Source organism: Mobula birostris, chromosome 9 (genome assembly GCF_030028105.1).
Source record: "Mobula birostris isolate sMobBir1 chromosome 9, sMobBir1.hap1, whole genome shotgun sequence".
In the NCBI taxonomy this organism is placed as follows: Eukaryota; Metazoa; Chordata; class Chondrichthyes; order Myliobatiformes; family Myliobatidae; genus Mobula; species Mobula birostris.
Genome location: NC_092378.1, coordinates 21839286 through 21865386, shown reverse-complemented (window position 1 = coordinate 21865386; position 26101 = coordinate 21839286). Strand labels below are relative to the sequence as shown.

Here is a 26101-nt window from a genome sequence, read left to right as displayed (position 1 = left end):
AATGGATGAGAACATAGTTATAATATAGAAAGCTATGACACTTTGCACTTTAGTGAACAAAACTTAACTTCACTTCATTGCATTCAGGTGGTAGTAATTTCCTTCACTGTAATTGGGATGGCATCGTAGTGTAGTGGTTAGCACAAAATTTTACAGTACTAGGGACTGAGTTAAATTCCCACCACTGTCTGTAAGGGGTTTGTATGTTCTACCCGAGACCACAAATGTTTCCTCTGGCTTCTCCAGTTTCCTCCCGCAGTCCAACAAAGTACAAATTGGAAGGTTAATTGGTTATTTTAAATTGTCTTGTGATTAAATCGGGGGTTGCTGGACAGCACAGCATGAAGGGCCGGAAGGGCATATTCTGTGCTGAATCTCAATAAATAAGTGATAAAAACAGAGAAGTGATGTTTTTTTAATGATGATCGATGAAACGCTGATGTTGAAAGTGGTGTTTGTACACTTAGCTAAACCTCATGTGCAACAACCAATTAGTACGTCAAATGATATGTTCCCTTTAATACAAAAACATTCTAGCATAGATGTTGTTACAATATACAGGGCTAGGTGAGATCATATCTGCAGTATTATATATAGTTATGGTCACCTTGGCTAAAGCTGGAAATATGCTTGCTACAGAAGGTATGCAATGAAGATTCATTGTATCATTTCCTTGATAGTGGGTTTGCTGTATGAGAGGAATTTTGGTAGTCTGCATCAATATTCACCAGTTTGAAGAATGAGAGGTGATGTTGTTGAAACTTACAAAGCTCTCACAAGGAGTACAGAGTGAATGCAGGAAGGATATTTTCCCCTGGCTCTGGGCCCTGGAAACAGGGGCCACTATTTAAGAGAGAAGGAGAAACATCTTCACTCAGAGGATGGTGAATTTTTAGAATTCTGTACCCTGGTAGGCCGTTAAATTAATTCAAAATAAAGGTCATAGATTTCAGGATATTCAGGAAATCAAGGATTTTGGAAGAAACTGAGGATGAGATGGGAAATTAGTGATCAACAATGAATAACGGCAGTGTAGCTTGAAGGGCCATGTTGCCTACTTGTGCTCCTAATTCTTTTGTTCTGATGTTTATAAAGTTCAGTGTTAACACCTCTTGCAAAAGGTTAGTTAGATAAATGTCAATGAAGTGAAATATGATTAAAAATATCCTTGTGAATGTGGCAAGGAACTTGGGAGTTGTTCAAAACTCTGTAGGTTTCTCAGATATACCCGTAAATTGCCAGAGGCTGTCTTGTCCAAATGGAAGATATCCAAGGGAGGATTAAAGTAGAAAGTTCTTAACAAAATTTCAGGTTGTCAAGTATGCATTCTGCACACCGAAGTAGGACATTGCTAATTAGTTTTTTTAAAAGGATAAATAATAATATTCCGTTGGCATCTGACAAAGCTGATTATTGAAATAATATAAATTTGTCCCAGCAAGGTAACGCTAGTATAGACCAGTATTGACACACCTTCTGTCTCTTCAACTTATCTTTTCTGTAGCTGTCATGCTGATAAATATGAATGTGGTGACATAGCAATGGAAAAGTAGAATAGATATCATGATATGAACAATAGCAAGTTCAGAGCTATGAAATGAGAAATTTAGGTTCAGCGGAATCAGGTTAAGAACGTTAATACAGATTGATAAATGAAAAGAAAAGATAATTAATTTGTGTTACCTGCACAATATCCTGAGCCATCTCTTGGAATGAGTGTTAATAGGGATTTTTGAAAATTAATGTAACTTACAAATCAGGGCTCCATTCTAATTTTCAAAGCCAAATGTTAAGCAAGTTGTTTCTGATGTGGACATAGCAGTTCACTTTTTCATTATGTGTGCCTGAATATTTCTTTAGCCAAAGAATGTATTCTGTTCACCACTTTGGTCACTTTAGAAGAGGATTAATTTTTATGTTTGAAAGAATGAGGCCCTTTACTAAATTTCATGTTATTTTATAAGAAAGTGAAATACAATTCTCATGTTCCTAATAAAATAATTGATTGGCATTATGAAGTATACCATCCTTTACTGGAACATCCAAAAGTACAATTGAAACAAAAATCTAGGTTAAGGCTGTCATCAGGTAACTTGGAAAGTACGGCAATTTTGTGAATGAAAATCTGCAAATTAATCTTGGAGCTCTGGATGTGAGTATGTGGTTAGACTAAATACTGGAATGAAGAAGCAAAGATATTGAGCCTTTTTTAAAAGAATGCATGGAACATGTTTTCAGTTTGGTTACAAAAATATTCAACAGCTTATGACAAAATGTTTTTAACTATGAAGCTAAGTTTTAAATGGGAGCAATCGATACTGTAATGACCAGGTTGATTCAATTCCCCATTTGGGGAAAAAAAGATATAGTATTCAACGAAGTTAAATTTAATTTTGATCATTTTAAATGTTTAATAGAAGATTGATATTTAATTACAATATATTGTCAATATTTATACAGTAATGTATCATTGAGACTTCTCACAAGGCACTCTTAATGAAGCTCAGGAAATCTGTCATCCTAAATGCAGACTTGAAACAATTAGGCTCATCAATTATTTTATGCTTATTTTTGGCAGGCTGCACTTGCAGAGAGTAGTTTACCTTTACTTAGTAACCCAAGCCTGATAAACACCACCTCCAGTGGCTTACTGCAGGCAGCCCATGAAGACCTCAATGGTTCACTGGATCACCTCGACAGCAATGGGAATATCAGCCGAGGATGTTCTCCACAGCAACATATGTAAGCATCTGCAACACATATACGTTAGTTTTATTGGCAGGCACAAAGAAGTATTTTGTTCACTTTTTATTATAAAAGCATAACAAGGATATCTGGCTTCATTCTATAATCTATCTCTGTCTTCCGTCTACAATCTATATATAGGCCAGCAAAGTATTTTGCACCTTGTTGTTGGTGTCAGAAAATTCTAGTGCATGAACAGAAGTGATTACATATTCAACTTTAATTACTTGCAGTCCTATGTTGGAGGGTTTTATATGTTATGTTTTATGCAAAAGGCCACTGTTCCAGTTAATATTTTGTAGCTAACTATGTGATTGATTATGTTAAAATCTTTTCTAGACCATCTTTTAATGGAGCAGTGAGAGTGATATCATTAAAAATTAATGTTCTGTGGGTTTCAGAAATATGCATAAAGCTTTGAAAAGCCTGGTCCTAATCAGTGATGTCAAACATGTGGCCATTCTTTGTTTACTGACTTGCAGTGGGTGAACTCATTATGAGAATTCCCTTTAACTGGCTATAATGGAGGCACAAGGCAGAAACAGGCTGTCTTTTCTAAACATTAATACAACTGATGTGGTAAGAATACAGGTATTTACAGGAACAATAACTCCATTTATCAATATAACAGGCATAATATTTTTTTCAGAAGACCATAATTATCTTTCACCTGTAATAATACAAAAGACATACATATGAGTATATGGGTCACATTTGTAAGCTATTAGATGTATGTGTGGATCTCCGTATAAAAAATCATCTGTACATAATGTAACATTAGCCTTGTTTGTCTTCACAAATATAAATATAGCAGCAAGTTTGAAATACTGATAATTGTGGATCAGAGGAAAAAGGGAAGGAGAGTCCCCTCCTTCCCTTTCTCCTATGATCCACTCTTTTCTCTTATCCAATTCCTTTCTCTCCAGCCCTTTATCTTTCCAACTCACCTGGCTTTGCCTATCACCGTCTACCTATCCTCCTTCCTCTCCCCCCCCCGACCTTTATTTCTAGCGTCTTCCCCCTTCCTTTTCAGTCCTGAAGAAAGGGCTCGACTCGAATTGTCGACTGTTTCTTCATTTAGATGCCGCCTGACCTGCTGAGTTCCTCCAGCATTTTTGTGTGCATTGCTTTGGATTTCCAGCATCTCCAGACTTTCTTATGTAAATGTAGCATCTGTAAGTTTCATTCAGTCAAAAATTGTAGCCAGCTTTCTCTTTTTATTTGGGGAGGATGGACAAGTTGAGGCGGGATATTAACTAAAACAGAAGGAACCGGAAATTCTTGTGAGGAATGATAAGGCAGTGGAAAATAAGGTCATAATGTGGGCAATTGTGATTTGTGTCAATGGGCAAAAAGGCTGCGAAGACAAACTGGGTGGTATTGCCTGTTTCGGTGCCGTATGGCTCTATGGCTATAACTCATTGCAGAAGAATGAAGGTAACTCACTTAGTAGCTGTATTTTGGCATCAGTTCCGGAATAGTTTTAGAAAGCCATGGTAAAACTGCAAAATAGAGAATGAATTTTACTTTGCTTCTGAAGTACCGCCACCATTTTCAAGCATTAGGTGGGGTACAAAAGACCTGTGAGAGGAGGGAGAAGGAAATGCAGTTCAAGAGATGAGACTTCTGTGGGCCTTCTGTTTTAACTGCCGCCCTCAACAATTCCAAGCCCATAGGATGAGAGAAATCCAAAACCACTGGTGCAAAATTTGCCTTTGGTCTCTAACTAAATGCATGCTTGAATCTGCTGTAACGGATGTGGATGAGAAGTAAGAGGAGTCTAAGAATTAGTGTTGTCATAAGTTGTGGGAGAAATTAGTTCTATAAATTCTCTGGCTAAAAATTTGTCGATTATAAGGTAACCATCATAAATGTCGTCCATTCACTGAATAACAGTGTTGAAGATGGACAGCCATATCAAAGGTCAAGAATGAAAGGGAGACGTAGATTATCCTTGTTACACTTAAATAGGAAGTCACTTGAGGCTTTGATCTACAACAGGACAGAATTATAATTGAGGAAATTTGAAAACAAAACTATGGTTGTGATGGGCATGATATTAGGGAGCAACAACACAGCAAGGAGAAAACAGGTTGGAGATAGCATTTATAATGACAAGGAGTGAGTGATCAAGTGTTTCTTTTTAAGAAGAGGGAGAATGACAACAGCTTTGATAGAGAGGAGGACAATACTTTTGGGGAAAGCTGTAATAAAATCAGTTTGTATCTAAAATTAATCTTGTAAGACCAGGACTGCAGCCTTGGGCCAAACTAAAAGTAATATAAGCTGCTGCTGATGCTCTGCCCTGTATGATCACAGCATACTCTTCTTCTTAGGAAAGGGAGATTAACGTTCTCCTTAGCACTATGTGCTGGCGGAGATCAAACTGTGGATTTCTTTATGGATGCCAACTTTTGAGCAAAGTTTATAGTATTTTAAATCTGCAAGAATTCTATTCCCTCCATGTGATTCACTATGGCAGACAGCCATTATAGATATGCTCTCTTAAATGAGATTGTTCCCACAATGATGAACTACTAATTTAATTTTACTGGATTAAAATAGGTGATTTTTTTCCAGCACATTATTTCATTAGTGACAATGAAAATACATGATCCAGTCCCAAAACACCTATAGTAACAATTCTTCAATGATTTCATGTAGCTAATAAACATTTTAACTAGTTTAAATGCCGAAGTTCATTATCAGTTTGTCAGCTCCACTCATTTTGAGGAAATATCTGCATGGTAATAAAGAAATTTCTTTAACATTCTGCCTTGTGTGCTGGTGAATTATCATGAGCACATATTTGGTGGAGGGGAAGATATGGTATTTTTAGTGGTGGCGAGAGAAGAATAACATCGTAACATGCAAAAAAAGGCTGGAATTATTGGAAGCATAGAAAAAGTGAACTCCACGACTGTTGCAGAATCGTTAAAGATATTTCAAAGAAAAATATATGTCTTGAAGATGCTGTGGTGGAATTATCTGTGAGTGATGACGAAAGGTTTAGAGCAAAATTATAGTGTAATAAGTTGTTAGTTTAATTGAATTTTGACATGGGAACTGAATATGGATTCACACCAACACAGTTTGTAAAGTCACTATTCATTGAATATCAGATCAGAAGCTGTTTAGGTAGTTTGGAGAAGTCTATTCTATGAATATATCATCAAAAAATTATGTGAAACAAATAGTAAAGGAGCCGCATCAACAACATTGGTGTCAGCAGGATCGGTCCATATGATGTGAAGGCTTTTCCATAACACAATAAGATACAGAGCAGAATTAAGCCTGTCCAGTCTGCTTCACCATTCAATCATAACTGGTTTTATTTTTAATCAAGAGTCTCCAACCTGAGGTCCACTGACCTCTTGTTTAATAGCATTGGTCCGTGGCATCAAAAAAGTTGGAAACTCCTGCGTAGAGATCTGTGAGCAAGATACATAACTGGCATGTGGAGGAAATATACAAGGATAAGGGTCAAGTTATGTGGAGAGACTGCAAATGCTGCAGTTGAATTTTCACCTGAGAGCAGGTAAAGGGAAAAATTAATAGTTTACAATCATGTTTGCCCATTATTAACAGATCAGTAACAAGCGTAAATAAATATAAAATAATTGGCACATGCAGTTATGATATGTCAATGAGTTTAAGGAAGTGTGATATGATACAGAATGAAGTGTCTAAAAGGATAGAGGAAAGACATTCAAAAAACACCTTTCAAATAGGAAATGGATATACTGTATCAAGGGGGTAAAAGTGCTATATGAAAAAGTTAGAGAAGTTAGACAAAGTGAATCTCTTCTTTTGAAGATTTGGCAGACATGAAACATCACAGTAAGGAAATTGTGCCAAGTAATCATAAACTCTGGTTTCATTCCAGCCAAAGCATGACGTGTAATCCTGGGCACCACTGATATGGCTTCAGAGAGGGTGCAGCAGATGTTTGCCAGAAAGAGTGACTAAATGCAATCATATGGGGAGGTCACATAGCTGGCAGTGTTCTTTTTCGAAACAGCAAATGTTAAAAGGAGATTAAAATCAAGGGTAGTTACGTCATAAGGATAAGAAAGTTACTGAAATTACATTGGGCCTTGAGAACGTGGGGACTGTTACCAACTTTGTGCTCCTTAACCAAGGAAAGATCTACTTGCCTTGGAGAGGATTTAGCAAAGACTTATTAGATTGATTCTTAAGATGAAAATCTGATCATTTGAGGAAGGATTGCATAGAAAGAGAATGTATTTCTCATGTTCAAAAGTTTAAACAGTGATCTTATCAAAACAAGGCTATAGAGGGTAGAGACTCGAAGGTATTTCTACTGGTTAAGGAATCCAGAGGCTGGAGGATGAAAGGTGGAGTTGGCCTGACTTAGCTTAAGAGGCTAACAGCAAATACGGTATGCTGTATTTATATTGTATATTAATATAATGACATATTCTAGGGTGCTTCACTCATCCACAGTTGGACAAAGAAAGATACATCAGGGCAGTCAGAGATGGCCTAAGATCTAAAAGAAGAAAGAGGAGGAAATGGATTATTTGTGAGAGAATTCCAGAAATTTATATAGCAGAATGGTAACATTGGAAACTGGGGTTGGATAGGAGAACAGAACTGAAGGAATCTGGAATTCCCATTTGGTTATAGAACTGGAAAGATGAGTCCATGGAGAAATTTGATTACAAAGATTTGAATTCAGTATAGGTGATTAGGGATTAGAAGTCGATGTACAGCAGCAAGCTCTGATGTGATAGATAAATGAGATTTATTATAGGATTCCTTCAATTGCACAACATGCAAGAAGGCATGGTTATGTTCATGTTGGCCATAACAGAATCAATGAAGGTTTCAGTAGTAACTGGGCTGAGGCAGCAACTGTCATGGCATTGTAAGGAAGCAGCCATTTAAAATAAGCAGTAAGCTGCTTTACATTTGACAAAAGGACGGTTTTTACGAGATTAGTGGCAGCAGTAGTGGCTATTCGGTGCTGGTTAATGTGACTACAGGTAGAAGCCTCCTCTATTCTTCATTCTGAATTCTGCAGCTTCACAAATGAACAGTTGATTTACCTCCACCTTCCATCCCCCAACCTCGGGAAACTTCCAAATGGGGGATGGAGATGCACAAGGACTAGACATCTGTAGTGAAGTTATGGCAGAGGAGCCAAAGAACCAGAAGTTGACAAAATGGTGGAGAGCATGTGAAGTGTTCTTGATGTAAATTGGATGGGACTAATAGGAATATTCAGCAAAAGGGTCTCTCTGTAATCAAGTTTGAGAAATTTATGGGAGGAAATCTTGGCAGATAAATGCATTAAATATCTTTGCAAACATATAAAGTACATTCTCTGTTACTGTCTTTTTAATCTATAAAATAAACTCTTTGTCTGCCGTCTGTCTGTTGTGTTCTGCTTTGGGGCAGTTCCTACTTCATCAGGCACATGAAATTGATGGATCACTTACTGGGAAAGGAAACTAAGGCTTCTTTCTGTTCTGTTACTTATTGTTTTTATTCTTCAAAGTACATTCTCCTAAGACGGATACAGCCAATGATCTTTAGAATAGGTAAAAAGCTCTAACAGATCTGGACATCAATCTTATAAGTAGTGAGAATGCTGGTCTCAGCCCAAAATGTCGACTGTACTCTTTTCCATAGATGCTGCCTGGCCTGCTGAGTTACTCCAGTACTTTGTGTGTGTTGCTTGGATTTCCAGCATCTGCAGATTTTCTCTTGACAGTGTTCTGCTCTCCATTTCCTGAAACTGACTGGACTGCTGCCAAAAATCAAGTCAAGTCACTTTTTATTGTCATTTTGACCATAACTGCTGGTACAGTACACAGTAAAAACGAGACAGCGTTTTTCAGGACCATGGTGCTACATGAACAATACAAAAACTACACTGAACTACGTAAAACAACAGAAAACTACACTAGACTACAGACCTACCCAGGACTGCATAAAGTGCAGAAAACAGTACAGGCATTATAATAAATAATAAACAAGACAATAGGCACAGTAGAGGGCAGTAGGTTGGTGTCAGTCCAGGCTCTGGGTATTGAGGAGTCTGATGGCTTGGGGAAGAAACTGTTACATAGTCTGGTTGTGAGAGCCTAAATGCTTCAGTGCCTTTTGCCAGATGGCAGGAGGGAGAAGAGTTGGTATGAGGGGTGCGTGAGGTCCTTCATAACGCTGTTTGCTTTACGGATGCAGCGTGTGGTGTAAATGTCTGTAATGGCAGAAAGAGAGACCCCGATGATCTTCTCAGCTGACCTCACTATCCGCTGCAGGGTCTTGAAATCCGAGGTGGTGCAATTTCCGAACCAGGCTGTGATGCAGCTGCTCAGGATGCTCTCAGTACAACCTCTGTAGAATGTGGTGAGGATGGGGGTTGGGAGATGGACTTTTCTCAGCCTTCACAGAAAGTAGAAACGCTGCTGTGCTTTCTTTGCTATGGAGCTGGTGTTGAGGGACCAGATGAGATTCTCCGCCAGGTGAAACCAAGAAATTTGGTGCTCTTAATGATCTCTACGGAGGAGTTGTCAATGTTCTGCGCAGAGTGGTCACTCCATGTCCTCCTGAAGTCAACGACCATCTCTTTTGTTATGTTCACATTCAGGGACAGGTTGTTGGCTCTGCACCAGTCTGTTAGCCGCTGCACCTCCTCTCTGTATGCTGACTCGTCGTTCTTGCTGATGAGACCCACCACGGTCATGTCGTCGGCGAACTTGATAATGTGGTTTGAGCTGTGTGTTGCAGCACAGCCCTACTGACTTGAACTGGAATACCATCACTGAACCATGATTCAGCAGGCGGCCAAGTGTCCAGCTGAGTGCAACCCAATACTTCAAGTCTGTCTTCTGAACCTAGGCAGTGGTGGTGGGGTGGAGTTGAGCTCAAATGTTTTTGACTCTTTTTAAAAAAAACAAAAATTCAGTCCAAGGAAGGAAGAAAGAAGGCACCGTGGCACACCAGGCAGAGTTGCTGACTCACAGCACCAGAGACCTGGGTTTCATCCTGATCTCGGATGTTGGAGTATGCATATTTCCCTGTGACACCGTGGGTTTCTTCCAGGGTTTTATTCCTCCACATGCCAGTTACATGTGGGTTGGTAGGTTAATTAGCCACTCTAAAATGCCCTTAGTATGTGGATGAGTGATGCAGTCTGAGCGGAGCGGATAAACGTGGGAACAATAAAATTGAGAAAAATGGGGTGGCACTGTACCAACGACCCAGGTTCAATTCCTGCTGCTGCCTGTAATGTGTTTGTATGTTCTTCCTGTGACTGTGTGGGTTTCCTCCGAGTGCTCCTGTTTCCTCCCACCAGCCAAAGACATACTGGTCAGTAGGTCATTGTAAATTGTCCCATGATTGGGCTGAGGTTAAATTGGGGGATTGCTCAAAATGCCAGAAGGGCCTGTTCTGTGCAGTATCTCAATAAAAAAATATATATAAATAAGTTGTTTGTCATAGAGTGATACAGCATGGATACATCACTCAGCCATGCTGACCGTTCACCATCAATCCTTCTTATCCATGTGCCTATAAATGTATTTTATTTGTTATTATTGTACCAACCTCAATCTCTTTCTCCGATAGCTCATTCCAGGTGTACACCACTCTCTTTGTGAAGAGGTTGCTCCTCGGGACCTGACCCTCTTACCTTAAACCTATTCCCTGTAGATTTTGGTTTAGAAAGGCTGTGTGCGTTGGTCCTATCTATCTCCCTTATGATTTTACAAACCCCTTTATTCCTTGGAGCATAGATTGAAAGTGCTTTATTTATCAGATGTGCATCGAAACATACAGTGAAGTGTATTGCTCGCATCAATGACGAACACTGTTTGAGAATGTGCTGGAGGTAGCTTGCAAGTGTTGCCATGCTTTTGGTGCCAACATAAGATGCCCGCAACTTATCAGCCCTAACCATAACCTGTACATCTTTGGAATGTTGAAGGAAACCTGACCATCCAGAGAAAATCCACACCATCACTGGGAGAACATACAAACTCCTTACAGACAGTGGAGGGAATTGAACTCCAATCACGCATTGCAGGCGCTGAAAGGAGACCAAGGGGTGACATTGTCGTACATTGTACATGCTCATCCATACTGGTTATATATGTAAATAATGAACAACAGTGGACTCAGCACCAATTCCTGTGGCTCATCACTAGTTACAGGCCTCCAGTCCAAAAAAAAACAAACTTCTACCTTCACCTATTGCTTCCTGCCATAAAGTGCATCCAAGTAGCTAGCTCTTTCTGAATGGCAAGTGATATAACCTGCTAGACTTGGCCTATCATGTGGGGCAATGTCCACTGTCTTGTCCTCATTAATCCTCCTTGTTCTCTCTTTGGAAACATCTCTAAAAATGGTTGATAGTCAGCATTGAATGAGTGGGTCTATTTGTGTCCTATATCTGTCTCTGACTCTACGTACCAGGCCAAGCATAAGGTAAGTCCAACAATTCTGAAGCTACTGACTATTTTGCACAATGGTGGTGTTCCACAGAGGTTTGTGTTGGGACTGCTTCTTTTTACATCATATGGCAATGATTTGGATGACGGAATTGACGGCTTTGTGGCCAAGTTTGTGGATGATACAAAAGTAGGTGGAAGTGTAGGTAGTTTTGAGGAAGAAGTGGCAACAGAAAGACTTAGACTGATTAGAATAATGGGCAAAGAAGTGGCAGACGGAATACAGTTTCAGGAAGCGTATGGTCATGCAATTTGACAGAAGAAATATAAGCACAGACTGTTTTCTAAATGGAGAAAAAAATTGAAAAGTCTGAGTTGCAAAGGGACCTGGGAGTCTTGTGCGGGATTCCCTTAAAGGTTAATTTGCAGGTTGAGTCAGTGATGAGGAAGGAAAATGCAACATTAACATTAATTTCAAGAGGATTAGAATATAAAGGCAAGGATGTAATGTTGAGGCTTTATAAAGCACTGATGAGGTCTCACCTGGAGTATTGTGAGCAGTTTGTGCACCTTATCTGGGAAAGAATGTGTTGACTTTGGAGATGGTTCAAAGGAGGTTTACAAAACTGATTCTGGGATTGAAAGGCTTGTCATATGAGGAGCCTTTGATGGTTTTGGGCCTCTACTTACTGGAGTTCAGAAGAATGGAGGTGACTTCATTGAAACCTATTGAATGTTGAAAGGCCTAGATAGAGTAGAGTGGAGAGGATGTTTCCTATGGTTGGGGAGTGTAGAACCAGAGGACTCAGCCTTAGAATAGAGGGACATTCTTTTAGAATTGAGATGAGGAGGAATTTCTTTAGCCAGAAAGTGGTGAATCTGTGGAATTTGTTGCTGCAGGTGAACCATGAAAGGTATGCCAGCTTTGGCTTTCATTGTGTTGTATTGTTGTGGTGTCAGAACCTATATAATCCAGATGGACCGTGTAGTACGGTCCCCAGGACTGGGTTGCATTGTCTAAAGGGAGTTATTGGAGTTTGCTCCTGATGTCCTTGTGAATAAATATTACTGAAACAAATTATCTAGTCATTATTATGTTTCTGTTCATTGTATGCAAATTGTTGACTGTATTTTCTACTTTTGAAGAGTGACTACTATTGACTCATTGGTCTGAATTATGTCAGTATACATGAAAGGAGCCTGAAAGGGATTCACTAAACTCCCTAACTCATTCCTGTGCTCGACACACACAAAACAGGCAGTAGTTTCAGAATTATTGAACATTATTTTCTGCTGTGCCTACATCAGTGTTGTCAAATTCTGCATCTATCAACAGATATTATTGGTAAGAAACATTGAAAAGAATTGAAAATCGGAGCATGGCTAATCTGTTCTGCCTGTCAGGCCTGTTCTACTATTCAATATGATCATGATTGATCATCTATTTCAGTATCCTGTCCCTGCTTTCTACCTATATCCCTTGATCCCTTTTGCATTAAATATTTTTATCTCCATCCTGAATATATTTAATGACTTGTCCTCCACTATCATTTGTGATGCAGAATACTACCCTTCTCTGGGTGAGGAAACGTCTCCTGATCCTGACTTTAAATTGCATATCCCATTCCCTAAGGCTATAACTCCTAGTTATGGATTCGCAAACCGTTGGGAACATCAGCTCTTCACATAGTATTCCATGCCCGTTAGAATTTCAAAGCTCCCCATTCTTTCTTCCGAACTCCATATCAGATCAATTGACCCTGTTTATTCTCACGTAACTGATCTGCCATCCCAGAAATCAGTTCAATAGCATAGCACGAACATCTTTCCTCAGATCAAAACTGTACATTGAACTCCAGCTGGGGTCTGACTCAGGTCTGATACCTGCAGTAGCATATCTTTGCTCATAGAATGAACTCCTCTTGCATTGAAGAGCAATGTGGCATTTACCTTCCTAAATGTTGACTCCACCTGAATGCTTGTTTTCAGTGACCTGTGAACAAGGGTCAACAGATCCTATTCTACCTTCCCCTTGCCTTATTCATCACCATTCAGTTAATGGTCTATTCTTCTGTTACTAGAATCAATGTACATAGAGTAACATTTCTCTAAGGCATACTGCACCCAATGTGCATTTGCTGTATCTCCCAACTTGTTCAAATTGCACGAGAGCATCTTTGCACCCTCCTGATAGCTCAGATTCCACCACCCACAGGCTTGTGTCATCTGAAAACTTGATTTTTTTTTATTAAGTGCAATCGTGAACAATAGGCAGATCAGAAATGCTGATCTAGTCAACTAGTTCCCAAAGAGAACTCTGATAGGCTATTCAGATGGTTCACTGCTGCTCAGCAATAGAACACAAAATCATATGTACAATTAATAAACATAGAGAAACATTTTTTTCCTTTGAATATTTGACAAAGCTTTTACACTCAATTGTTATACTCCCTGGAAGTTTACAGTTATGTTCTAATTTTAACCACCTTAATCATTCTTCTTCTTCTCCTTTGTCAAATTCTAAACTGCTCCCAATCCTCATGGCTGTGCATTTTTAGGCAGCTGAACCCTAAACTTGGTGATACCTTCCAGGTATTTGGTAGCGATGGTTGTCTAGCCATAAGGCACTTGAAAACACATAAGGAGATTTTTAAAACCACTTGTTTTAATAAAAATAAACTTTAAATCATAATAAAAATAATACAAGAATAAACTGTTGAATGTCTTTTAATTCTTTGCATTCATAGTCCTCAAGACCCACATCACCAGGTTCTGGAACTGTTATTACCCATCAGCCATCAGGCTCTTTCAGCAGAAGGAATAACTTCACTCAACTTTACTTGCCCTATCACTAAACTGTTTCCACAACCTATGGACTCACTTTCAAGGATTCTTCATCTCGATATTAGTTATCTATTTATTATTATTTATTATTATTTACTTTTTTCTTTCTTTTGTATTTACACAGTTTGTTGTCTTTGGCAGACCGGTTTTCTACCCTGTTGTTGTGGTATTTCATTGATTCTATTATGGTTATTGGATTTATTGAGTATGCCGCAGGAAATTGAATCTCAGGGTATATGGTGACATAAAGTAAATATACTTTGATAATAAGTTTACTTTGATCAATGCTTTCTGTACTTTTCTATTGCATTCATATACATCAATAGTACTCTGCCTCTCATGTGGTGCTCAGGGGTGGTATACTGCTACAATAATAACTAAAGGACTTCCTCCTCCAACCTGGCCTCTCCCTGTCCAGTAGGAGAACCTTACCCGTGATTCTTCCCCACCGAGCCCTTGTGGTGGCTACACCAAACTTCAATGTATCCTTCAGCACATACTCCTGAAGGCTGGAATGTGCCATTTGGTAGCATTCCTCCACGGACATCTCGAGGTGTTGGCAGACCGACAGGTTTTGGGCGACTTTCACTGAGTTCCTGATCTGCCAGCAGCACTTGGTGATTGCCTCCGTGTGTGTCCTTGGGAACAGCCCATAGATCAGGAAGTCCTCTGCCATGCAGCTGCTCGGGATGAACCCAACACAGGCCCTTTCACTTTTCTCCACAACTGCTTTGCAGGCCTGCAGTCCGCAAAGAGGTGAACTGCTGTCTTTTCCCCATTACAGTCATCCCACAGGCAGTGTGCTGTGGGAGTGACACTCTGGGCATGAGGTAAGGACCTGACTGGAAGGGCCGATCGCACTGCCAGACAGACAAGGTCTTGGTGCCTGTTGGTGAGGCCTGGCAATGAGGCATTCTGCCAGATGGTCTGGACACTTGATACCATTCTGTTTTCAACAGATATCAGGTGACACAGACGCAGATTTGAGCAGGATCTTGTTTGTGGCTTTTGGCTATATCTAATCGATCTTTTTAATATGCTGGCCAAATACATAGATAACTGAGCCATCTATGCCCATGCCCTTGTAATTTCTTAATGGTCTGAGTCACCATTGTAACTCTCTAGAGGATCTTTCTAAATTTTGACTCTTTCTTGTGACATATTGTTTAATTACGCCCACTCTTTTTAAATGCGATTTGCATGTAATTCCCATTACCTACTAGTACTTATATCCTTAATCCCAGTAGAGAATTTGCCCAGAGTTGTGAATCATTATGCAACTATACTCAAACACCAAGCAGTGCTGTGTCCTAATGGCAGTTTAGATTCTGGCAAAACTTAAATTGGCTCAAATTAAATAAAATCCACTCTATCTTGAAGAGAAGCGTGGATCCAGACTTTCCTGCCTGGTGTTTTCATTTCATTTCTTAAAATAAAGTTTCTGACAGAAATGTTATTATGATGAAAAAAGTTATTCTGAAAATAGCTGCTTGATAATTTGCAAAAACAGTATATTTCTGAATATACTGTTTTTGAATGGAGTTGACAGCACTTAATCTTCCCTTGGGAAATTTTACTGAAGGCACTTGAGTTACTCCTGAGAAAAGGAAGCACCAGAAAATGGGAGTCTGCATGGCAGCTTTTATTTTTAACCAAACTGAGTGATCCCTCTAGTTGAAACAGATGTAAGATTGTTTTTAAAGCTCTGTACCTGTTACTCAACTCCATGGCAAAATTCTGATTGATGCTTGTGTGTGCTATGTATGTGGAGCAGCCTAATTAGCAATCCTGAAAGAACAACTGAAGACTGCTCAAAAGACAGTCAAGTACTTTATTTTAAAGAAATGTTGAATTCAGAATTACAGGCGTACTCTTGGCCTTGCTTTTCTTTGCTCATGCTTTCTCTTCCTACTATGTCTCTGTAAGTATATCGTATTCATGGCTTTCCCTTCACACCCAGAACTAAATGGGTGCTGGCCTGATGTAGAGCCAGTTTGAAGTTGATACGAACAGACTAATAAGGTGCATTGGGATACTCCTGTAGTGCTAACAGATTGCCACTTACTTTCAAATCAAGCAAATATGGACATTGGAGCAGACAACCCTGATAGGATGATTGTTTTGTGCATGTCAGACAAAAACTAGACCCCATTTTATGGGAATGAATAACTTTTTAAAGTCTATTAATCACAAAATTAAAATATCCAGCCAAAGAATTCAAGACAAATATAGTAGCATGTTTCCATGATTACATTAAACATAGAAACATAGAAAATAGGTGCAGGAGTAGGCCATTCGGCCCTTCGAGCCTGCAGCGCCATTCAGTATGATCATGGCTGATCATCCAACTCAGAACCCTGTACCAGCCTTCCCTCCATACCCCCTGATCCCTTTAGCCACAAGGGCCATATCTAACTCCCTCTTAAATATAGCCAATGAACTGGCCTCAACTGTTTCCTGTGGCAGAGAATTCCACAGATTCATCACTCTCTGTGAAGTTTTTCCTAATCTCGGTCCTAAAAGGCTTCCCCTTTATCCTCAAACTGTGACCCCTCGTTCTGGACTTCCCCAACATCGGGAACAATCTTCCTGCATCTAGCCTGTCCAATCGCTTTAGGATTTTATACGTTTCAATAAGATCCCCCCTCAATCTTCTAAATTCCAACGAGTATAAGCCTAGTCGATCCAGTCTTTCATCATATGAAGGTCCTGCCATCCCAGGAATCAATCTGGTGAACCTTCTTTGTACTCCCTCTATGGCAAGGATGTCTTTCCTCAGATTAGGGGACCAAAACTGCACACAATACTCCAGGTGTGGTCTCACCAAGGCCTTGTACAACTGCAGTAGTACCTCCCTGCTCCCGTACTCGAATCCTCTTGCTATGAAACACTGAAGGCATCGCAACAAAACAATTTGTTTTTTGGAGGCATCTCCCTTCTAGTGCTTTTACTGACTTTAATTGTTATGATATTCAATATGAACTCTTAAAATTTCTAGTTCATCTGTGATTTATCATTTAAGCTACACGCACATGGAAGAGTTCATAGTAACAGTTCTATCACGCTAATTGATCTGTTGTACCCTTACAATCAACCCTAATAAGCAATGTAGCTGCAGTAAGGTTCAAAGGCAACTGCTTAAACTTCCCATGTTCTCATTTTTAATGTTTCTCCTAATGAAGCATTCCTTACTCTAACATTTAGATAATAAGAAAAAAGAAAATATTTTGGGATCTTGAATGTAATATTTTTAGTAATTAAGTGGTTAGCAGGATCTCATTTTAGCTAAGTGCCATGATTGAAGCAACCTAAGGCAATATACTGAATGAAATTCAACATCTAACAAAGTTGAACGTGGAATAATCAAGTAACGTTAGTTGATCTGAGTATACTGACATGGTTTTGTGGAAATGTGTGCATTCATATTCACCTAACCATTGGTTATTTTTCTGTATACTATCTACAATAAAAATCTTGTATTTGCACAGAATTTCTGTCAAGTTTTCTATTATAAATTCCTATGTCCACTGGAGGGTATACAGTATTTAATTACAAAATGACAAGTTTACATTGGCCATTTCCGATATAAATATGGGCAAAGGAGTTTAAAATGGAAATATTAAAAATAAAGTTGACTTTAAATTGGAATTAGATTATGTTTGTAAATTCTGGCCCAATTATCCCCTGCACCAACAACCCTACTACATCTAAGTATTGAATATGTTTCGAAATCTTGAGGGCAGACCCAAGCTTAATTTGTAGCTTCCTATAGTTGCTTAAAGGTAGCTTTTAATTTTCAATAACATTCCAAGTTCTGATGAAATAAGACTAATTGGCTTCAGTGTTTCAATAGCTAATCGTTATTGGATGAATCAATTAATAACTCTCTGAGTTCCAAAAATGAGCAGGAAATAAGAATATTCCTTAAAGAGGAGTGATACTAATTATCTCCTTTAGTAGTTGCTGTTTTACCATAATTACACTAAAACAATCCATAAAATTTGAGGTGTAGTTTCAGTGGTGGAAACCCCCTAGTGATATATCTCAGTTGGGAGTAATGAGGAAGAGAATAGAGCCATTACATATTAAATCACTGTGTATTGCATTGCCTCCATTGGATTTCTTTTGAAGTAGAGGTATCTTGGAAAATGCATCCACCTATTAGCACACAAAAGCAATAAATGAAGAAGGGTCTTGGCCCAAAACATCGACTGTTTATTCATTTCCACAGATGCAGCCTGATCTGCATTTTGTGTGTGCTGCAAATGATGAATTAAACTGGTCTTTGGCGATATTGCCCAAAAGGAGACGAGGATAGTTAATCAAATCACAAATGAGAAAATCTGCAAACGCTGGAAATCCGAGCAACACAAACAAAATGCTAGACGAACTCAGCAGGCCATGTACCTTCTATGGAAAAGAGTACAGTTGATGTTTCGGGCCAAAGTGAGTCCTGCCAGAGGATAGTTGATGTTTCATTGGGGTTTTATATGCCCACACAGCAGTCAGGTAGAGTTTCAATTTTTTTTAAAATTACTGACTATGGGAATCTTCGTTCAGGTCAAATTTTATTGCAGCCTGTTTCCTTCTTGAAGTAGACGACTGTCTAGGCTGTCTGAGGGAGTAGTAAATAGTGGATCTGAAGTCCAGAAGGGCAAGGATAACAGATTTATTTTCAATAGGACAGCAGTGAAACAGATGGGCATTTATAACGATCTACTATAAATTTAAATTCCATAATTGGCATGATGATATTTGGGTTTCAAGATATCATTCCAGTAACTTAACCATTAGCAGAATTTACAAAATGCTGGAGAAACTTAGCAGGTCAGGCAGCAACTATGGAAATGAATAAACAGTCGACATTTTGGGACAAGACCCTGCATCAGGACTGGAAAAGAAGGGAGAAGAATCCAGAATAAAAAGGTGGGAGGAGGGGAGGAATACAAGGTGACAGGTGAAGATAAGTGGGTGGGGGAGAGGGGTGAAGCTGCCAGGAGATACTGTAGGTGGAAAAGGTAAAGGGCTGGAGAAGAAGGATAGGAGAGTGGACCATAGGAGAGAGGGAAGGATGAGGGGCACCAGGGGGATGTGATAGGCAGGTGAGGAGAAGAGGTAAGAGACCAGATTGAGGAACTGAAGAAGAGGGAAAGGGAAGTGGGAAAAATTACAAGAAATTTTATTGGAGAAGTTTTATTGAAGTGGAGAAGTTGATGATAATACCATTAGGTTGGAGGCTGCCTAGACAGAATATAAGATGCTGCTGTGCCATTCTTTAATAGTGATAGAACTAACAATGCAGTATTTTCTTAGTACTGTTTGCTTTATTTATGTGTTCAGATCTGTAGCCAAATATTGCACTCAGATATTGTGGACTATTAATTGAGGCAATGATTATGAAAAGAAAGTGAATACTTTCCAGCACAGGACCAGAACTTTTACCCATGATGTCTCTGCCATCTAAGATACCATTTAAAACTAAAACCCTCTGCCTGCACATAGTTTATACCCCTCTATCCCCTGCCTGTTCACGTGCCTGTCTATAAACACCTTTTAAATGTTGCTATTGATCTGCTTCCACTACCTCCAATGGCAATGTGTTCCAGGTACTCACTACTCTCTGTAAAACCTGCCTTGTAAATTCACTTAAGTCTTCTCTTTCTCACCTTAAGCATAAGCTCTCTATTGCTTGACAATTCAACCCTGGAAACAAGACTCTCACTATATATAGTATCAATGCCTCTTTTAATCAAAATTTACTGTTAAAAGTAGTGGTGAAAAACAAACTTATCAATACAGAGACACAACATAATTGCACTTGTAGGCAGTGCACATTGCTGTCCAAGATAATCTATCTTCCTTAAAGTTGAATGCCATTGGTTTACTCATTACTTGCATTGGATTTGCAATGCATTAGAAGGCACTGAATCCTGCACCTGCACAAAATAAAATCTTGTTTCTTTCAATTGAAATAAGCTTTTAAGCAGCATGGAAAATCCAAATTACTGTTAAGCAACATTTCTGCTACTAGAAACAACTTCGAGAAGTATGCAGTTTAATGCCTTCACTTTTTAATTGTTATGGATTTTTTCTGGTATTTCTCTGTTATAATACTCAATGCAATGTTTCTTCTCCTTGAATAACATCATAAAGTTGTACAGTATGGAATCAATCCTTGTGGCCCAGCCCATCCATGTGGTCCAAGTTGCCTGAACTAATGTCAGATGCTTGTGTTTGGCCACTGTAAACATTTCCTATCTATGAACCTGTCTAGTATCTTTTAAATGTTTAATTGTGCTTGCCCATTCAATTTCCTCTGCCACCTTATCCAATTACTTGTCACCCCTGCGTAAAGAAATAAACCTCCCTCTCAAATCTCTAGTAAATCTTTTCCCTCTCACCTTAAAACCATGTCCCTATTTTTAAACTCCTCTGTCCTTGGAAATAGTCTATAACTGTTTACCTTATCCTTGACTTTCATGATTTTATATACCTCAAAAGGTCACCCCTCCACCTCCTGAACTCTAGGGAAAAAGCCCCAGATTTTCAGTCTCTCCCTATAACTCAACCCCTCCTGTTCCAGTAACGTCATTGTGAATGTTTATGCACATCCTTTCCAGCTCAATGCCATCATTTGTACAGCAAGATGAACTAAATTCTCAAATATTTCTGTTCTCTGGTACTCCTCAGAACCCTGCTATTTACTGTGCAAGTCCTCCTTTGGTTTAGCTTCCCAAAATACAACACTTATCCCAATTAAATTCCATCTAATATGTATTGGCCCACTTTCCCATTTAGACCATAAGACATAGGAGCAGAATTAGGCCATTCCTCCCATTAAGTCTGCTCTACCATTTCATCATGGCTGATCCCAGATCCCACTCAAACCCATACTCCTGCCTTCTTGCCACATCCTTTGATTCCCTGATTTCCCTAATCAGGAAACTATCAACTTCTGCCTTAAATATACCTACGGACTTGCCTCCACCGCAGTCTGTGGCAGAGCATTCCCCAGATTCACTACTTGCTGGCCAAAAAAAAAATCCTTCTTACCTCTCTTCTAAAATGTTGCCCCTCAGTTTTGAGGCTGTACTGGATACCCCCACCAGAGGAAACGTACTCTCTACATCCACCCCATCTAGTCCTTTCAATATTCAGCAGGTTTCAATGAGACCCCCGTGCATTCTCCTAAATTCTGGTGAGTATAGGCCCAAAGCTGCCAAACACTGCTCATATGTTAACCCCTTCATTCCTGGAATCATTCTTGTGAACCTCCTCTGGACTCTCTCCAATGGCAACACATTCTTTCAGAGATACGGGACCTAAAGCTGTTGATGATACTCCAAGTGCGGCCTGACTAAAGTCTTATAAAGGCTCAGCATTATCTCCTTGCTTTTCTATTCTATTCACCTTGAAATAAATGCCAACATTACATTTGCCCTTCTTACCACAGGCTCAACCTATAAATTAACCTTCTAGGAGTCTTGCACGAGGACTCCTAAGTCGCTCTGCACCTCTGATGTTTGAACCTTCTCTGCATTTAGATAATAGTCCACACTATTGTTCCTTTTTACCAGAATGTATTATCATATATTTCCCAACCACTATTCTATCTGCCAATTTTTTGCCCTTTCTTCCAATTTGTCTAGGTCCTGCTGCAATTGCATTGTTTCCTTAGTACTACCTGCCCCTCCACCATCTGCAAAATTTGCTACAAAGTCATCAATTTCATTATCTAAATCATTGACAAATAATACGAAAAGTAGCGTTTCTAATACTGACCCCTGAGGAACACCACTAGTCACCAGCAGCCAACCAGAAAAAGGCCCCTTTTATTCCCACTCACTCCTCATGCCTGTCAGCCATTCCACTATCCCTGCCTGTATCTTTCCTGTAAAAACATAGGATTTTATCTTATTAAGCTGCGTCATTTTCTGGCACCTAATCAAATGCCTTCTGAAGATCCAAGTAATTGCCTCTCCTTTGTCCACCCTGCTTGTTATTTCCTCGAAAAACTCTCTCTAACAGATTTGTCAAGCAAGGTTTCCCTTTACAGAAACCATGCTGACGTTAGTCTCCAAGTGCCCTGAAACCTCATCCTTAATACAATAGACTCCCAATACTTTCCCAACCACTGAGGTTAGGCTAACTGGCCAATAATTTCCTTTCTTTTGCCTTCCTACCTTCTTAAAGAGTGGAGTGATCTTCCAGTCCTCAAGGACCATGCCAGAATCATGTAATTCTTGGAAGATCATGACCAATGCATCTATTATCTCTTCAGCAACCTCTCTCAGGACTCTGGGATGTAGTCCATCTGGTCCAGATGACTTATCCACCTTTGAGTTTGCCTAGCACTTTTTCCTTTGTAATAGCAAAGGCACTCACTCCTACTCCCTGACACTCACGGACCTCTTCTGCTGGTGTTTTCCACAGTGAAGACAGATGCAAAGTACCTATTAAGTTCATATGCCATTTCTTTGCCCCCCATTACTACCTCACCAGCATCATTTGATCTAGATCCTGGTGTAATCTCAGATAACTTTTTTTAAAATCTCCCAATATGCTTCCAGTTTGGTGACATCCACAGTATTCCTAACCAAGCTAACAATATGCTTATCCAAATTATTAATATAATTGATTAGGCAGACACCTGGATAATAGAAAAAAGAGAGGGCTATGTAGGAGGGAAGGGTCAGTTTGATCCTTAGTAAGTTATAAGGACAGCACAACACTGTGGGCTGAAAGGCCTGTACTATGCTGAAGTGTTCTATGCTCTCTGAAGATCAACAGGAGAGCCAGAACCAACCCCTGTAGCATGCCTGTAGTTCCGTGCCTCCAATCTGATTAACAACTCTCCACTACCACCCTCTGATTCCTCTAAACTCTGTTTGACATCAAATTCATTTGGGTGTCTACTCTTTGGTTCAGACTCTAGGCCAGTTGATTTGATTGGTTGATATGGTACATTGGCGCTCATTCTGTTGACACAGTCAGGTGGATAGGAATAAGGAACCTTGGTTCTCAAGGGATATTGCAACTCTGATAAAGAAGAAGAGGGAGTTGTATGACATGTATAGGAAGCAGGGAGTAAATAAGGTGCTTGAGGAGTATAAGAAGTGCAAGAAAATACTTAAGAAAGAAATCAGGAGGGCTAAAAGAAGACATGAGGTTGCCTTAGCAGTCAAAGTGAAGGATAATCCAAAGAGCTTTTACAGGTATATTTAGAGCAAAAGGATTGTAAGGGATAAAATTGGTCCTCTTGAAGATCAGAGTGGTCGGCTATGTGCAGAACCAAAGGAAATGGGGGAGATCTTAAATAGGTTTTTTGCGTCTGTATTTACTAAGGAAACTGGCATGAGGTCTATGGAATTAAGAGAAACAAGTAACGAGATCATGGAAACTGTACAGATCGAAAAGGAGAAAGTCCTTGCTGTCTTGAGGAAAATTAAAGTGCATAAATCCCCGGGACCTGACAGAGTGTTCGCTTGGACCTTGAAGGAGACTAGTGTTGAAATTGCAGGGGCCCTGGTGGAAATATTTAAAATGTCGCTGTCTGCAGGTGAGGTGCCGGAGGATTGGAAAGTGGCTCATGTTGTTCCGTTGTTTAAAAAAGGATAGAAAAGTAATCTGGGAAATTATAGGCCAGTAAGTTTAACGTCGGTAGTAGGTAAGTTATTGGAGGGAGTACTAAGAGACAGAATCTACAAGCTTTTGGATAGACAGGGACTTATTAGGGAGAGTCAACATGGCTTTGTGCGTGGTAGGTCATGTTTGACCAATCTATTGGAGTTTTTCGAGGAGGTTACCAGGAAAGTGGATGAAGGGAAGGCAGTGGATATTGTCTACATGGACTTCAGTAAGGCCTTTGACAAGGTCCCGCATGGGAGGTTAGTTAGGAAATTTCAGTCGCTAGGTATACATGGAGAGGTGGTAAATTGGATTAGACATTGTCTCAATGGAAGAAGCCAAAGAGTGGTAGTAGAGAATTGCTTCTCCGAGTGGAGGCCTGTGACTAGTGGTGTGCCACAGGGATCAGTGCTGGGTCCATTGTTATTTGTCATCTATATCAATGATCTGGATGATAATGTGGTAAATTGGATCAGCAAATTTGCTGATGATCCAAAGATTGGAGGTGTAGTAGACAGTGAGGAAGGTTTTCAGAGCCTGCAGAGGGACTTGGACCAGCTGGAAAAATGGGCTGAAAAATGGCAGATGGAGTTTAATACTGACAAGTGTGAGGTATTACACGTTGGAAGGACAAACCAAGGTAGAACATACAGGGTTAATGGTAAGGCACTGAGGAGTGCAGTGGAACAGAGGGATCTGGGAACACAGATACAAAATTCCCTAAAAGTGGCGTCACAGGTAGATAGGGTCGTAAAGAGAGCTTTTGGTACATTGGCCTTTATTAATCAAAGTATTGAGTATAAGAGCTGGAATGTTATGATGAGGTTGTATAAGGCATTGGTGAGGCCGAATCTGGAGTATTGTGTTCAGTTTTGGTCACCAAATTACAGGAGGGATAAAAATAAGGTTGAAAGAGTGCAGAGAAGGTTTACAAGGATGTTGCCAGGACTTGAGAAACTCAGTTACAGAGAAAGGTTGAATAGGTTAGGACTTTATTCCCTGGAGCGTAGAAGAATGAGGGGAGATTTGATAGAGGTATATAAAATTATGATGGGTATTGATAGAGTGAATGCAAGCAGGCTTTTTCCACTGAGGCAAGGGGAGAAAAAAACCAGAGGACATGGGTTAAGGGTGAGGGGGGAAAAGTTTAAAGGGAACATGGGGGGGGGGGCTTCTTCACACAGAGAGTGGTGGGAGTATGGAATGAGCTGCCAGACGAGGTGGTAAGTGCGGGTTCTTTTTTAACATTTAAGAATAAGTTGGACAGATACATGGATGGGAGGTGTATGGAGGGATATGGTCTATGTGCAGGTCAGTGGGACTAGGCAGAAAATGGTTCGGCACAGCCAAGAAGGGCCAAAAGGCCTGTTTCTGTGCTGTAGTTTTTATGGTTTTACTATGGTTTCTATGGTGCTAGTGGAAGTATCAGGCCATTTTGATCTCTCACTCATAGCAATTTAGAAGCCAAGCACTCATGGAAAATAAATGGACAGGAAAATATCAGTGACTAGCCAGCACTGATATTCAGCACTAGCTGAATAAGGTGTTTAGTTGGATCGTTTCAGGCAGTAGACGTTTGGGACAAACAGCAAGAGAGAAAAGAAAACTAATGCATGTCATGACGCACTACTGAAGTTTTAAAATGCCTCATATTCTAATGTGTCCACAGCAAGGTATCTCAACTCGTTAGCTTCTCTTGTTACCAACTGGTGTTGAAAGGGCCAAGGAACTATGAGATACTTCATCTAAACAGGAGAATGACCTTCCAGCAATTCAGCATATTCTCAAAGCAACATTCTATCAATTTTCTTTACATGTATTCAAGTTTGAACCCACAGTCATACACTTGTTCCATTCGTTGTACCAGAAAAAGTCGAATATTTTGTGAACCTGGGGAAGAACATATGACAAAATAAGTATTTTTGTAGCAGTTTATATTTTTTAAACAAGATCTTGGAAGTGTTATCTGATAAACCAAGCAGTAAGCTGAGTAGGAAAGTGAGAGTTATTATCAGTTATTAAGCATATTCCAATATCAAAAATTAGATACTGGCAATTTTTCCACATGCTCTGAAGATTACAACACCTATGTTAGTAATAAGTTTGAATCATTAAAGGTAATTAAAAGGAATGGATTATAATGACAATTCAGTCTTTTAGTTGGCACAACTGCAAATTTTATTCTTTCTATCAGAAGCAATTAAAATATTTCTAAATCATTTTAAAACTAAAAGTAATCTGCACTTTAAATAACTTATTTCACTCTATTATCAAAAAGAAATACTAAATGAGCAATATAGAGAATATAATGAATTATGTTAAGGTAGTTTAAGAGTGTACCCTCAGGCAGGTGCCCATTTCTCCTCCTATTAGTGGCGTAAAGCTGCTGATTAGATCTAGGCCCCTGTCAAATTTGACTGCAAATGTTCCAGCAGATGAAGAAGTGAGTGTCTGTGTTTCACTCT

The 26101-nt window shown here is 39.5% G+C and overlaps 1 protein-coding gene across 3 annotated transcripts in view; it reads left to right on the top strand.

The window, feature by feature from the left end:
* foxp2 (forkhead box P2) overlaps positions 1-26101 on the top strand; it is a 745656-nt gene that overhangs the window by 713488 nt on the left and 6067 nt on the right. For 2 of the 3 annotated variants that reach the window (XM_072267606.1, XM_072267607.1), the window contains exon 18: positions 2579-2742. The exons of the other annotated variant lie outside the window; for it this stretch is intronic. In XM_072267606.1, the coding sequence (XP_072123707.1) occupies positions 2579-2742 (164 nt within the window). The remainder of the gene's footprint in view (positions 1-2578; positions 2743-26101) is intronic. 3 annotated transcript variants of the gene reach the window in all.